Raw genomic sequence first — 13,547 nt, forward strand, 5'->3', positions numbered from 1 at the left:
CTAAATAGAAGAAAGTACAGAAACCCATTTAGATTCCTCTAACCAGGCACAATTCTGCTAGACCACTTAGGGGCATGCTAGGGATAAAAACCCCAGATTCAAAATGATCTATAGAAACCCTTTCATTTAACCTTAAACAAGACAGAGACAGTTGTTCAGATGAGAGAAACCATAAGCATGCACCCAGTACAGAGGCCGATGGAATCCACTGAATGGCAGACATGGTGCTCATTATATGTGATAGAGAACAAAGGAAATCATCACAAGGTCATGATCAATTGCAGATTAAAAAATGTTACAAGATTGCTTCTGGGGCTTTAATTACTTGGCTATGTGGTGGTCAAAGAGCTCTGGTGGTGCAGTGCCTAAGGCATTTGACTGCTAACCAGAAGGTTGGTGGTTCAAACCCATCAGCCACTCCATGGAAGTAAGATGGGGCGATCTACTTCCGTAAAGATTTACTGCTTCAGAAACCCAATGGGTATCTCAATGAGTTGGAATCGACTCAATGGCGGTGGGTTTGGTTTGGTATGTGGTGGTAGGGTATGACTCATGATCGTGCAACCCTAAGTCACAGTACCGGGACCCCAGCCTTTAACTTAAATTGTGTAACGTGCATCTGATTGGCTACTTTCAGTAACTACCCAGGCAGGTTCCCTAGTTCTTTGTGTGAGCATCTTTCTGCATCATCTACTGTCAGCCACACTCTTCCTGAGGACAAGCTGCCCCTCCCTGGCCTTGCCCTGGACTTGTCCAAGCACAGCCACACCGCTGGCTTAATGGACAGCATGCACTGGGGAAGGAACATGAAGAACTCAAATGGAGTCTGAACTTAGGTCAAGGCTCAAAACGGAGTGAGGGCTCCTGCTGTAGACTGCAGCCTTCCACGGACCAAGTGCTTTAGGAACTAAGTTCTCATACAGGGGCCATTTCTACTCATCCTTTTTTGGGAGTTTAAACGCCAGCAGTCATGATTTCTAAATAAGAGCCTTTGAATGAGGAGCACATGTTACCTAATCTCCCCTGTGCAGATGTGTTGCTTTTTAGAAGGGGCATACAGGCATCTTGGATTGTCACCTGGGAACAGTGTTTATAGGCCTTCACTCCCATAGTAAAGAAAACTCTTGCCTGGCAGAACCATGGTTGTTAGACCCCTAAAGGGGGTGTTCCCTGAGGCCTCTCATCACAGACATCTTTGTCAGTTAGCTTTTGCTGCAGGAGTGCTACATAACAACCACCCATAGAATTTCAGTGGTGTACAGTAATAAACCTTTATTTTGCTCAAGTGTCTGTGGTGACTGATCATGGCTGGACTTGCCTGGATGGCACTGCTGATCTTGGCACACTCATACCTCTGAAGGTCAGCTGAGCTGGCAGGGCCTGGCTGGAGGAGCTCTGCTCTGCAGGGATCTCATTTCTCCAGGGACCATTGAATGAGCCTGAATATGTTCTTGAGGCCCTGTCGTAAGGATAACGAGGGCAAGGCTAGTCCCACAAGCACTTTTCAAGCCTTTGGTTATGTTTTGTCTGCTAACATCTCATTGACCAAAGCAAGTTACACTGCCAAGCTGAAAGTCAAAGTGTGAGGGTGTATACGCCATCCATGGCCATGATGGGGAGGGCATGAACACTGTTTAAATGACAGTTTAATCTACCATACTTACCAGTGTGTAAAATGTCATTGTTATACCAGGTGTACAGAGCCTAGCATACTGCCTGGCACATTGTAGTAGGTCGGTCCCTGATCATGGCAACCCTGTGCACAATGTAATGAATCACTGTCTGGTCTCACACCATCCCCATTATTGGTTGGAGATTGGAACATTGTGACCCATAGGTTTTTATTGACTGATTTTTGGAAGTTGATCACCAGGGCTTTCTTCCTAGTCTGTCTTAATCTGGAAGTTCCACTGAAACCTCTTCAGGATCATAGCAACACACAGGCCTCCGCTGACAGATGGGTGGTGGCTGCACACGAGGGGCATTGGCCAGAAATCGAACCCTGGTCTCCCACATGGAAGGCGAGGATTCTACCACTGAACCACCACTGCCTCATGTGGCACATGGTAGGAGCTTGTAGAGATTCCAGACAGACTTTGCCAACACCTTTCCTTTCTCTTTTCTTCTCCTGCAGGCCTTGGCTGTCCCTCGAGGTTCCCATGGGGATGGGTGCAGCCCCCCAGGCCTGTGGCACTCCCCAGTGGCCAGTGTTTCACTAGGGCCCCACGGTGGCATTAGGATGCACCTCTCAGCAGTGTTGAACGCCCTCCTGGTGTCAGTGCTGGCAGCAGTCCTGTGGAAACACGTGCGGCTACGCGAGCATGCATCCACTCTGGAGGAGGAGCTGGCCCTCAGCCGACAGGCCCCCGAGCCAGCCCCAGCGCTGAGGATCGACTACCCAAAGGCCCTGCAGATCCTGATGGATGGCGGCACACACATGGTGTGCACAGGCCGCACGCACACCGACCGCATCTGCCGCTTTAAGTGGCTCTGCTATTCCAATGAGGCCGAGGAGTTCATCTTCTTCCACGGCAACACCTCTGTTATGCTGCCCAACCTGGGCTCACGGCGCTTCCAGCCTGCCCTGCTCGACCTGTCCACTGTGGAGGACCACAACACCCAGTACTTCAACTTCGTGGAGCTGCCTGCCGCCGCCCTGCGCTTCATGCCCAAGCCGGTGTTCGTGCCTGACGTGGCGCTCATCGCCAACCGTTTCAACCCGGACAACCTCATGCATGTCTTCCACGACGACCTGCTGCCCCTGTTCTACACTCTGCGGCAGTTCCCCGGCCTTGCCCATGAGGCACGGCTCTTCTTCATGGAAGGCTGGAGTGAGGGAGCACACTTCGACCTCTACAAGCTTCTCAGCCCCAAGCAGCCACTCCTGCGGGCACAACTAAAGACCCTCGGTCGGCTGCTGTGTTTCTCTCATGCTTTCGTGGGCCTTTCCAAAATCACTACCTGGTACCAGTACGGCTTCGTCCAGCCCCAGGGCCCAAAGGCCAACATCCTCGTCTCAGGCAATGAGATCCGGCAGTTTGCGCGGTTCATGACAGACAAGCTGAATGTGAGCAACACAGGGAGCCCCCTAGGGGAGGAGTACATTCTGGTCTTCAGCCGCACACAAAACAGGCTCATCCTGAACGAGGCAGAGCTGCTGCTGGCGCTGGCCCAGGAGTTCCAGATGAAGACAGTGACCGTGTCCCTGGAGGACCATGCCTTTGCAGATGTTGTACGGCTGGTCAGCAATGCCTCCATGCTGGTCAGCATGCATGGGGCCCAGCTGGTCACCGCCCTCTTCCTGCCTCGTGGGGCGACCGTAGTTGAGCTCTTTCCATATGCCGTCAATCCTGACCACTACACCCCCTATAAGACTCTGGCCATGCTGCCCGGCATGGACCTCCAGTACGTTGCCTGGCAGAACACGGTGCCAGAGAATACAGTCACACACCCTGAGTGGCCTTGGGACCAGGGAGGCATCACCCACCTGGACCGGGCTGAGCAGGCCCGTATCCTGCAAAGCCGTGAGGTCCCACGGCATCTTTGTTGCCGGAACCCTGAGTGGCTCTTCAGAATCTACCAGGACACCAAGGTGGACATCCAGTCCCTCATCCACACCATTCGGCGTGTGGTGAAAGGCCAGCCTGGGCCACGGAAGCAGAAGTGGACAGTTGGCCTATACCCGGGCAAGGTGCGGGAGGCACGGTGCCAGGCATCAGTGCACGGTGCCTCTGAGGCCCGCCTCACTGTCTCCTGGCAGATCCCATGGAACCTCAAGTACCTGAAGGTGAGGGAGGTGAAGTACGAGGTGTGGCTCCAAGAACAGGGGGAGAACACCTATGTGCCTTACATCCTGTCCCTACAGAACCACACGTTCACTGACAACATCAAGCCCTTCACTACCTACCTAGTGTGGGTCCGCTGCATCTTCAACAAGATCCTGCTGGGACCCTTTGCAGATGTGCTCATATGCAGCACATAGCAAGCAGGCAATGGCCGGGCCTCGGGAGTGTGGCTCCCCCAGCTCAATGTCCCTGAGCCCACTAGCCCCACCATGGTGGTTTCTGAGGATTATTTATTTATTTATTGAGACAGCCTGACTCAGGCCTATGCCTCAGTGTCTTTTGCATCTGGTGTGTGGTGTTCCCAGCACACATCTTTACACTGGTGAGGTGGGGCTCTCTCCACCTTTCTCCTCCCCTGGGCATCCATATACCTGCATAAGTTCCTTAGGGGGAAGGAAGAAGAGGAGGAAGAAGGAAAGGAAGATACCCAAGGATCCTCTCTGGCTAAATGATCATGCTTTTGCCTACTGAATCTCTGGTTGGTATCCAGGTTTCTGGAAAGTGAGTGAGCAATCATGCGGTAGCCTGGGCGGGTGGTTCATCAGCTTCCATCAATGTGAAATTCACCTATAGCCCAGTGAAGGGTGTGTTTGAACCATTCATTAAACGGTTACAAACATCTTGGTCAAGGGGTCGTCTTTGGAAGATCAGAAGAGGGGCTGATAGTCAATATCTAACCAAAAAAATCCTGACAGGTTGCAGTCGAGTCGATTCTGGGTTTTTGAGGCTGTGACCTTTCAGAAGCAGACCTCTGGTCCTTTCTTCTAAGGCACCCGTGAGTGGGTTTGAACTGCCAGTCTTTCAGTTAGTAGCCGAACACTGTACCATTTGCCCCCACCAGGGATTCCTAGTCAATACCCAAATACTCTTTAATTCTGGTTGACAACCAAGGTAAGCATCAAGGACTGTGAAGCAAGGCAAGCTGGTTGGGTTTCATCTAGACTGGCTGGGTTAACACCATATTTCCATCTAAGTGGGAGAGAAGCCTGTAAGTAGAAGTAGGTGGGCAAGGGCTGTGGTGAGGGAGAGCAGTGCCCACCAGGGGCTCTTCCGACCAGACATTCAGACTCATAAGACCTGCTAGGCCACATTGGCATGATTCACTTAGAAGGAGGTAGGGCAGGATGCTCAGCCTGCCAGCAGGGCTACATCAAGAAATTTTCTTCCACAGGAGAAGTCCTCATGTCAAGCCCAGTTCTGACGACTAGAAGTCAGAAATCAAGGTGTCAGCAAAGCCACATTCCTCTAAAGTCCATTTAGAGGTGAATCCACTGCCCCTTGCAGCTTCTGGTGGCTCTTGGTGTTCCTTGGCTGTGAAACCAAACCTTCAGTCCTTCCCAAACCTTCAAGGCCTCCTTCACCAGGCCTTCCCTGGATGTCCTCGTGTGTCCTTCCTCTTCTCATAAGGACACCAGTCATTAGATTCAGGGCCCAGTCTAATCCAGTACGACCTTATCTTAACTGATGACATCTGCAAAGACCCTGTTTCCAAATAAGGTCACATTCTGGACATGAATTTTGGGGGCACACTGTTCAGCCCACTGCAGGGGTAAAGACCTAGATGAACACAGGCAACTTAGGGCTTTGGAAATGTCTTGAGCTGGGTGGTGGGTGCATGTGAATAGCTGTGTCCATGTAAGTTAGCTTACATTTGAGGACCAGTGCACTTTACACACTGTTACACCTCGGTTAAAAAGAAAAAATGCAGCTCCTCTGGAGCATCTAGTGTCTCCTCCAGCTCTCCAGGTAATTAGGCCTGCCACACCCACAAGCCCCCAGCTCAGATGGCCTGTCTTCCTCTCAGGAAAGTACTTAGCAATCAGGCCATCTGACAACCAGCTGGAACATTTAAAATCGGGCCTCTGTCCAAACATCAGGAACATGTAGCCATCACTACATGGTCGCTACCCACCCACTGCCACTGAGTCAATATCGACTCACAGCTATCCTGTTTGACAGAGTAGAACTGCTCCACGGGGTTCCCAAGGCTATAAATCTTGACAGAAGCAGACTACCTCATCGTTCTCCCTCAGAGTGGCTGGTGGGTACACACTGCCCACTTCTTGTTAGCAGCCCAGTGTTTGACCACAGCACCACCGGAGCTCTTTACATGACCTCTAATTCCTTCCATATCTGATATTTTCTGTTCAGATTAATCAAATCTGAAATTTGCTCAATAATATTTACCAACTGACTGAATGAATGAATGAATGAATGAATGTAGGAAGGAAGATGCCATAGTGCCTGGGAGCAAGGGCTCTGGCATCAAGCCTGGGTTTGAATTCCAGCTCCACCAGCTCTGTGACCTTGAGCAAGTGGCACAACCTCTCTGACCATCAGTTTCCTAATCTGTCAGATGGAGCAGTATGGCCTACCTCATTGTGAATTGCGAAGATTTGAGATAAGGAATGTATCTAAAGCTCTCAGTCCAGTGCAAGGCCACTCAAAGTGCTGAGGACATGGCCAGGTGATGTTCACGGCTGTCCTGGAGGGAGCCCTCTTCAGACAAGCTCAACGCTGCCCTGTCTCAACACAGTAGCAGCAGTGTTCCAGGGGAGGTACTCCTCACATGCACAGAGTGGCTGATCCTTGCTGCACGCCTTTGGAACAGCACCTGGGCTGGGCAGCTCCCTCTACCAGCCTGGGGTTTATGTAGCTGCTCTTCCTGGATAAGCTGCAGCCCCTGGTAGCTGCCCCCACTGCAGTCATGCAGGCCCTTTTCACTTGAAGAGCTGTGACTCACTCTCCACCCATGTTGTTGTTATGTGCCATCAAGTCGGCTCCGACTCATAGCGACCCCTCCTTGGGTTTCTGAGGCAGTGTCACTACAGAAGTAGGATTGCCCAACCTTCCTTCCGAGAAGTGGCTGGTGGATTTGAACCGCTAGCCTTCTGGTTAGTAGTCAAGTGCCTTAAGCACTATGCTACCAGAGCTCCTACTCTCCACCCATAGGGGGCAGCATTTCTTACCAGGATTTCTGCAGGAAGCACGAGTAGGCTTCCTGCCTAGCTTTCTTCCCTAAGTGCAGTGTTGGATTACTCAATAACCAAGGCAAGCATGGACTTACTTTCTGCTGCAGTGAACAACTTCACATTTCTTCACCACATGAAAGATTCTACCACCAGAGCTCCTACAGAATAACTACTCAGAATACATCTTACGTTCAAATACCAGTGAGTTTTGATTATTTTTAACAGACTATTCCTGGAGCTCTGGTGGCGTAGTGCCTAAGGCATTTGACTGCTAACCAGAAGGCTGGAGGTTCAAACCCACTAGCCACTCCTTGGAAGGAAGACTGGGCTATCTACTTCTGTAGTGATGCTGCCTCAGAAACCCAAGGAGGGGTCGCTATGAGTTGGATCGACTCAATGAGTATGTATGTATGTATGTTTGCCTGGAAAATGAGTGAGTGGAAATGAAAATCTAGGATGCATGTCAACATACATCTGAAAAATAAGAGGGTATGGGTGCATAGGAACGGGGTGGGGGGGACTGCATTAGAGCTTAATTTATAAAGCACTTGGTCCGTGGAAGGCTACAGTCTATAGCAGGAGCCCTCACTCTGTTTTGAGCCTTGACCTAAGTTCAGACTCCATTTGAGTTCTTCATGTTCCTTCCCCAGTGCATGCTGTCCATTAAGCCAGCGGTGTGGCTGTGCTTGGACAAGTCCAGGGCAAGGCCAGGGAGGGGCAGCTTGTCCTCAGGAAGAGTGTAGCTGACAGTAGATGATGCAGAAAGACGCTCACACAAAGAACTAGGGAACCTGCCTGGGTAGTTACTGAAAGTAGCCAATCAGACGCACGTTATACAATTTAAGTTAAAGGCTGGCGCCCTGGTACTGTGTAACTCAGGGTTGCATGATCATGAGTCATACCTGACCACCACGTAGCCAGGTAATCAAAGCCCCAGAATCAATCCTGTAGCCCTTTTTAATTTGCAGTTATGTACATACTCCAATCATGGTCCTTTCCCCCTGCTTCTGTGGTTCCACTTGTGACAGTGATGGATTGACTTTGCAATAGTCATGACCTTGTGATGATTTCCTTTGTTCTCTTATATAATGAACTCCATGACCATGAGTTGGCAGATTCTATCAGCCTCTGTACTATGTACATGACTGATGGTTTCCCTCATCCAGATGATTGTCTTTGTTTTGTCTTTGTCCTGTTTAAGGCTTAATAAGAGCATCTGTATAGAACCTATTCGAATCTGGGGTGTTTTCCCCTAGCATAGTATCATTGCCCCCAAATGTCTTGAGAGTGTGGGATCACAACAATCAGATCTTTCTGTGGTGGACATCTGTTGAGCTTTTCGACCTCCTAGCCCTGTGAACACCCTGTAACTAGGTGATTTTCCCACCAGAGGTGGAATACTCCCTTTCTCAGCCTCCTCTGCACCTAGAACACAACCATGTAAGTGACTGAGGCACCACTAATTAGAAGCCCGAAACTTCATATGGGTGTAGGTGTGTATATATGCATAATTTATTTTAATTTGTTACTATTGAGAATATACACAGCAAAACACACCATTTCAACAGTTTCTGCATATACAATTTAGTGTCATTGATTACATTCTTTGAGTTGTAATTCTCACCCTCCTGAGTTGTTCCTCTCTTATTAACATAAACTCACTGCTCCCCAAGTTTCCTATCTAATCATTCCAATTGTTGTTGTCAGTTTGCTCTTGAAGCAGCACAGTGCTCAAGGCAGACATTCTTTACTGGTTAAGCTAAACTATGGTTTGGTTTTAAGAAGACTTCAAGGGATATTTTTGGTTTAAGGTTTAAAATTACATCAGGTCAGTAGTTTGGGGGGTTCATCCAGCCTCCATGGTCCAAGAAGTCTGGATTCCATGAGAATTTGAAATTCTAGTTTGTATTTTCTCCCTTTTGATCAGGATTCTTCTGTGGAATCTTTGATCAAAATATCCAGTAATGGTAGCCGGGCACCATCCAGTTTTGGTGTCAGTTGGCACAGGGGGCAGTTGTTCCTGGAGGCAATTAGCCACACATTCCATTTCCTTCTCCTATTCCTAACTCTCCTTCCTCTGTCATTCCAAGTGAATAGAGATCCACTGTGCCTTGGATGGCCACTTGCATGCTTTTCAGACCCCAAGCACTATGCAGCGAACTAGCAGGTAGAACAGAAGCACTAAGCACGTTATTAGTCCAATTGACCAAATGCCCCATGAAACCATGACCCTAAACCTCCAAACCAAGGAACCAAATCCCATGGGGTGTTTGGTTGTACTGTACGTAAGCAGCCTCAGTAGCTACCTTTTGTTTGTTTGTTTGTTTTGTTTTGTTGTAAATATATCTGTCACACAACTATTTGCATGAGCTTTTGCTTCAGAAGTGAGCAAGGTGAAGAAGCAGATGCCCTGGGAATTGTTCAGGCTTCTAGTAAGGGTGTGCAGGACCCAAGGGTAGAGGATCCAGGGCAGCCCTGTAGTCAGCATTTTCAGCTGATGGCAGTGGGATCGTCAGTGGAGCAGTCTCTGGGGTAGTGTGCCCATCGGTTCTGATTCTGACTCAGGACTCCGTGTGTCAGAGTAGAACTCTGCTCTATAGGGTTTTCAATGACTGACTTTTCAGAAACACATCACTGGGGCTTTCTTTCAAAGTGCCTCTGGGTAGACTTGAACCTCCAACCTCTGGGTTAACCAAGCATATTAATCATTTGTACCATCCATGGACTCCTCCAGAGCACCCCAGTCTCTTAATTCATCCTTTCACATCAGCTTGAGTGTTCAGTTGTCTGAATTCAGTGACGGTTTTCAGACATCCTCAGCGGCAGGCTGATTTAATGTGTGGAATACAGTGGCAGGGGCAGGTAGCACGGATCCTCCTACCGGAGGGTAACTGCAAGAGGTTATCCAGAGCTCCAGGGATGGGCACAGCACACTGCAGGGTCCAGAGCACCCAGAGAGACCAGCACCTCCCAGGAAGGAGCAGCTCGTCCTGCCTGTGGTCCCTCACTGTTACAGGGACACACACGACCTTCTGACCTTTTGTGCACTCTCTGGGCCACACATTAACCATCACCCACCACTTTCCTTATGCCCTTGAAACAGAGTGGCTTGGAAATGGGGACAGTAGGAACAGGGAGGGGAAGAGGAGAGAAGGAGGGCAAGGCAGCGGTGGTTCATATGTCCACTGTCCAGCCTGAAGCTCTGGTCTCAAGGATAACAGGAATCAGCTCAACTTAGTCCTTGCTGAGGTATGTGAACCGGCTCTTCACATCCCTCCAGCCCAGTGGGGGGTGAATGGCCAAAGGGACTGCTTTGCATCCTTCTAACCTCAAGTCTCCACGAGGCTCATCAGAGAATCCACATCCCATGTCCACCGTTTCTGGAAACCCCAGCATGGGGCCTGTGCCTAGAGGAGGAACATCACATTCATCCCACCAGGGAAAGAGCCATTGTCCTGGGCACCCTTGATTAGGACCCTTCACTGGACCTCAGAATCCTTGTCTGCAGAACAGAGTGGGTTTGAACCAAGCCAGGATGTCCCAAAGTGCATCTTCAGGGATGTCAGTAGGTGTTACAACAGCAACAGCCAAAACCCACCCACCTACCCACTCCCCAGAAAAGGGAAGGGCTCCATAGCAAACTAAATTTAGGAAAGGCAGCACTGCACAGGGGACTTGGCTCCAGGACGTCACTGAGCCTTTAATATGCCAGTGGCTGTGTGTGTCTCCCAGATTCACCACACCCCAGAGTCTCCCTCGGGACCAGCGTCCACTCTGGAAACTTCTGGAGTTGAGGATCCCTCATATCTACATCCAAAACCATGGCCCAGTCCACAGGGCTTCTGTAGGAGCTCTGCTTCTTCCCATCTGCAGGGTCTTGGGCAAGTCACTCCCCTCCCAGCCTCAATTCTTCATCTGTAAAGTGAGAGATAATAGTCTCTCTCTCTGGGTTGTTGTAAGACATTCACGAGAGAATCTGGGAAGCCCTTGGCACTACGTTAGGCATGTAATAGTTATTTCAAGTCCACCATCCCATACCCAACCCCTCAATCTCAGCTGTGATTCACAATTCTGAATTTTTCAGACTTAGAAAGGTGATATGGTGCACGTACCATGCACTAATGCAACATCCTCAGTGGCAGCTGAGGTTACACCCAAGAAGCAAACACATCAGTATTTCTGCAATGAAACGTAGGAATATTACGTTTACTTATTGGACATAAGTTTTGGCACCAAACAGATGAAAAAGCTTTTGGTTTCCAGAGCTTTGGGGATTGCTGGAATTGCATCTAGAGCTTGGAAATGGCATCATTTTCCTTGGAATAACCCCATTCGGGGTGAGGTGCTGAAGGAATGGCACAGACCTGGGGTGAGGCCAGCTAGGTGGCAAGGAGACCAGAGACTATGGCTGCCCTTGGCAGGGGCCCTCGCGGGCTCTTTCTTAAGGCTGATTTGCCTGAAGCTGAGCAGATGCTATGGGCGCAGACCCTGCCGGAGCTCCTGGCTGGAAGGTCCCCATTCACTTCCCCAGCTGTTTGCTTTACTTGGCACATTATTCTCATTCCAGAGGCAATGGCTGGGGGAGGTGGAGGGGAAGCAGCCAGCACTGAGGCTGAAAGGTTTTTTTTGAAAAGGATAAAAAGTGGATGAAGTTTCACATTTGCAATAAAGATGCAGTTAATAGCCTGAGCAGACTTAACAAGCAAAGAGGTGGACAGGGAGCCAAATGCATCGGAATGTGCTTGGTGGATAGTGGCCATTTGCTGCTTCACATTCCAGGGAACTGGGCCTGCCTCCCCAAGGACTGTCAGTCCAAGGAAGAGGAGCCGCTGGGGAGGGTGGTGAGAGCATCTTTTAGTTGTGGTCCTGGGATTGAGATTTACTAGCACAGCTCCTGCTTGGGTGTGAATTCTGGCCCTTCCACATATAAGCTGGGTGACCTTGGGCATGTAACTTAACTCATAAAATGAGTAAAATGGAGATGATAACAATACCACCTACCCATCAGGTAGCGGCAGTGGTGGTTCATTGGTAGAATTCTCACCTCCCATGCCACAGACTGGGCTTCAGTTACCAGCCACTGCATCTCATGTGCAGCCACCACCCATTAGTGGAGGCTTGTGTTGTTGCCCAACATGTATGCTTATGCCAGAGCGACACAGAGTCATACTGAGAGAAAAGAGAAGGAAGAACTTAATCACTTATGTTTAACCCTGGAACAGACAGAGTTTCAAAATACTCGAAAAGTTCATCCACCCTTAGGGGGCAAATACATGGTTAGTATATGTTGAGCTAAAAAGCATGTGGTCACATTCCATTCCCAAGGACCGAGACTCCTTAGCCCATGAAAAGGAAAAAGAAAGGCTGCTTAATTATGACTGAATCTTATCTTGTCATTCTGGAAGGCGTCAGCTCCAGGTGGATTCTGTTATTCTCAAGGCTGACCTTCCTAGAATGCCATGTGCTGTATTCTCAGCATCTTCTGGTCTAAGTTCCAAGGCCTTCATGGGTTTTGGTTTTGTTTTCCTCTTGGTTATTTTGTACATTAGGTCATCGGTATATTGCTATGATGCTAAACAGGTTTCAGCAGAGCTTTCAGACGAAGGCAAGCTAGGAAGAAAGGCCTGGTGATCTACTTCTGAAAATCTGCCAGTGAAAACCTTAGGGGTCACAGCGATCCCACTCCACTGCAGCTAATACAACAACAGACCCACCAAGTGGTGACGAGGTTAAGTGCTTTAATCCCTGTAAAGCCCGTATCACAGCACCTGGCACACAGTTAGCACTCAGTCAGCGTTAGTGGTTATTATAGAAGATGCTCCATTAAAATCTGTCAGTTGCAGAAGTAGCCAAGCACAAGTCTGAACCCAGAGCTCCTATGTTCAAGTCCAGTCTTCCCTCTCACTGAAGTTATTTTTTTAAAGTAGTTCTGAAAAGCAAATTTTAAAAATTGAGGATTAAAATAAAATACTGTTCTGAGGCAAAAAGTAGGAACGCAAAAAAAGTAACTTGATGGGGAGCAGGTTATCTCGTATCCCAGATTGGAGCTGTTCTCAGCAGAGGAGCAGCCGAGGTAGGCGCTGGGCAGCAGTGATTCCGGCCTGGAGCGCCACGGGGCTCAGGCAGCACTGGGCCAGGAGACTGCCCCTCCAGAGGGAGGAAGAGGACAGTCTGAGGGGCATGGCTAGAAGTGTTATTTTCGCTCAGTGCTAAGCAGGGATACCTGGAACCCTCTCCCACAGTGCCATGATGTCCCAGTTGACATGGACTGAGCAGGCTGGTAAGGATCGCTGTCTGGCTAAGTGACCCCTTTTCTGTGCTGTGCAGACCTGTTCCCATTAGGACACAAAAGTGCTTGGTAGAAGCTTGGGACCTTGCTCCCTGACAGAATCTGGCTTATTGCCTTCGGAGAGAAGCTACACACACACACACACACACACACCACACACACCACAGCCAACTCACCCACACTGTAGGTAAATTCCTCCTCCTCTTCCAGGAGGCCATCTCAGACCTATCTCAATGTAAAGGAAATGCACTCAGGGTGTGGCTTAGTTTGCCTTCTCTGCAGTGTGCGGAGCCAGCTGCCTTCAACTAATCCAAATACCCACTGCTGTCGAGTCGTCGTGACTTATAGTGACCTATGAGACAGAGTAGAACTGTCCCACAGAGTTTCCAAGGCTATAAATCTTTACAGAAGCGGACTGCCACATCCTTCTCCAGCAGAGCA

At 49.5% G+C, this 13,547-nt stretch overlaps 1 protein-coding gene across 1 annotated transcript; it reads left to right on the top strand.

The window, feature by feature from the left end:
* The first annotated feature begins 2,239 nt into the window (after positions 1–2,239).
* Positions 2,240–3,982, top strand: POMGNT2 (protein O-linked mannose N-acetylglucosaminyltransferase 2 (beta 1,4-)). The gene has a single exon (XM_007949678.2). It carries the CDS (start codon positions 2,240–2,242, stop codon positions 3,980–3,982), a length of 1,743 nt encoding a protein of 580 aa, XP_007947869.1.
* Positions 3,983–13,547: the final 9,565 nt, after the last annotated feature.

This window comes from Orycteropus afer, unplaced genomic scaffold (assembly GCF_000298275.1).
Source record: "Orycteropus afer afer isolate SDZICR_OR568_19922 unplaced genomic scaffold, OryAfe1.0 scaffold00250, whole genome shotgun sequence".
In the NCBI taxonomy this organism is placed as follows: Eukaryota; Metazoa; Chordata; class Mammalia; order Tubulidentata; family Orycteropodidae; genus Orycteropus; species Orycteropus afer.

Excerpts from the sequence above, each read along its gene's own strand:
- POMGNT2 (XM_007949678.2), top strand. The coding sequence starts at position 2,240 with ATGCACCTCTCAGCAGTGTTGAACGCCCTCCTGGTGTCAGTGCTGGCA.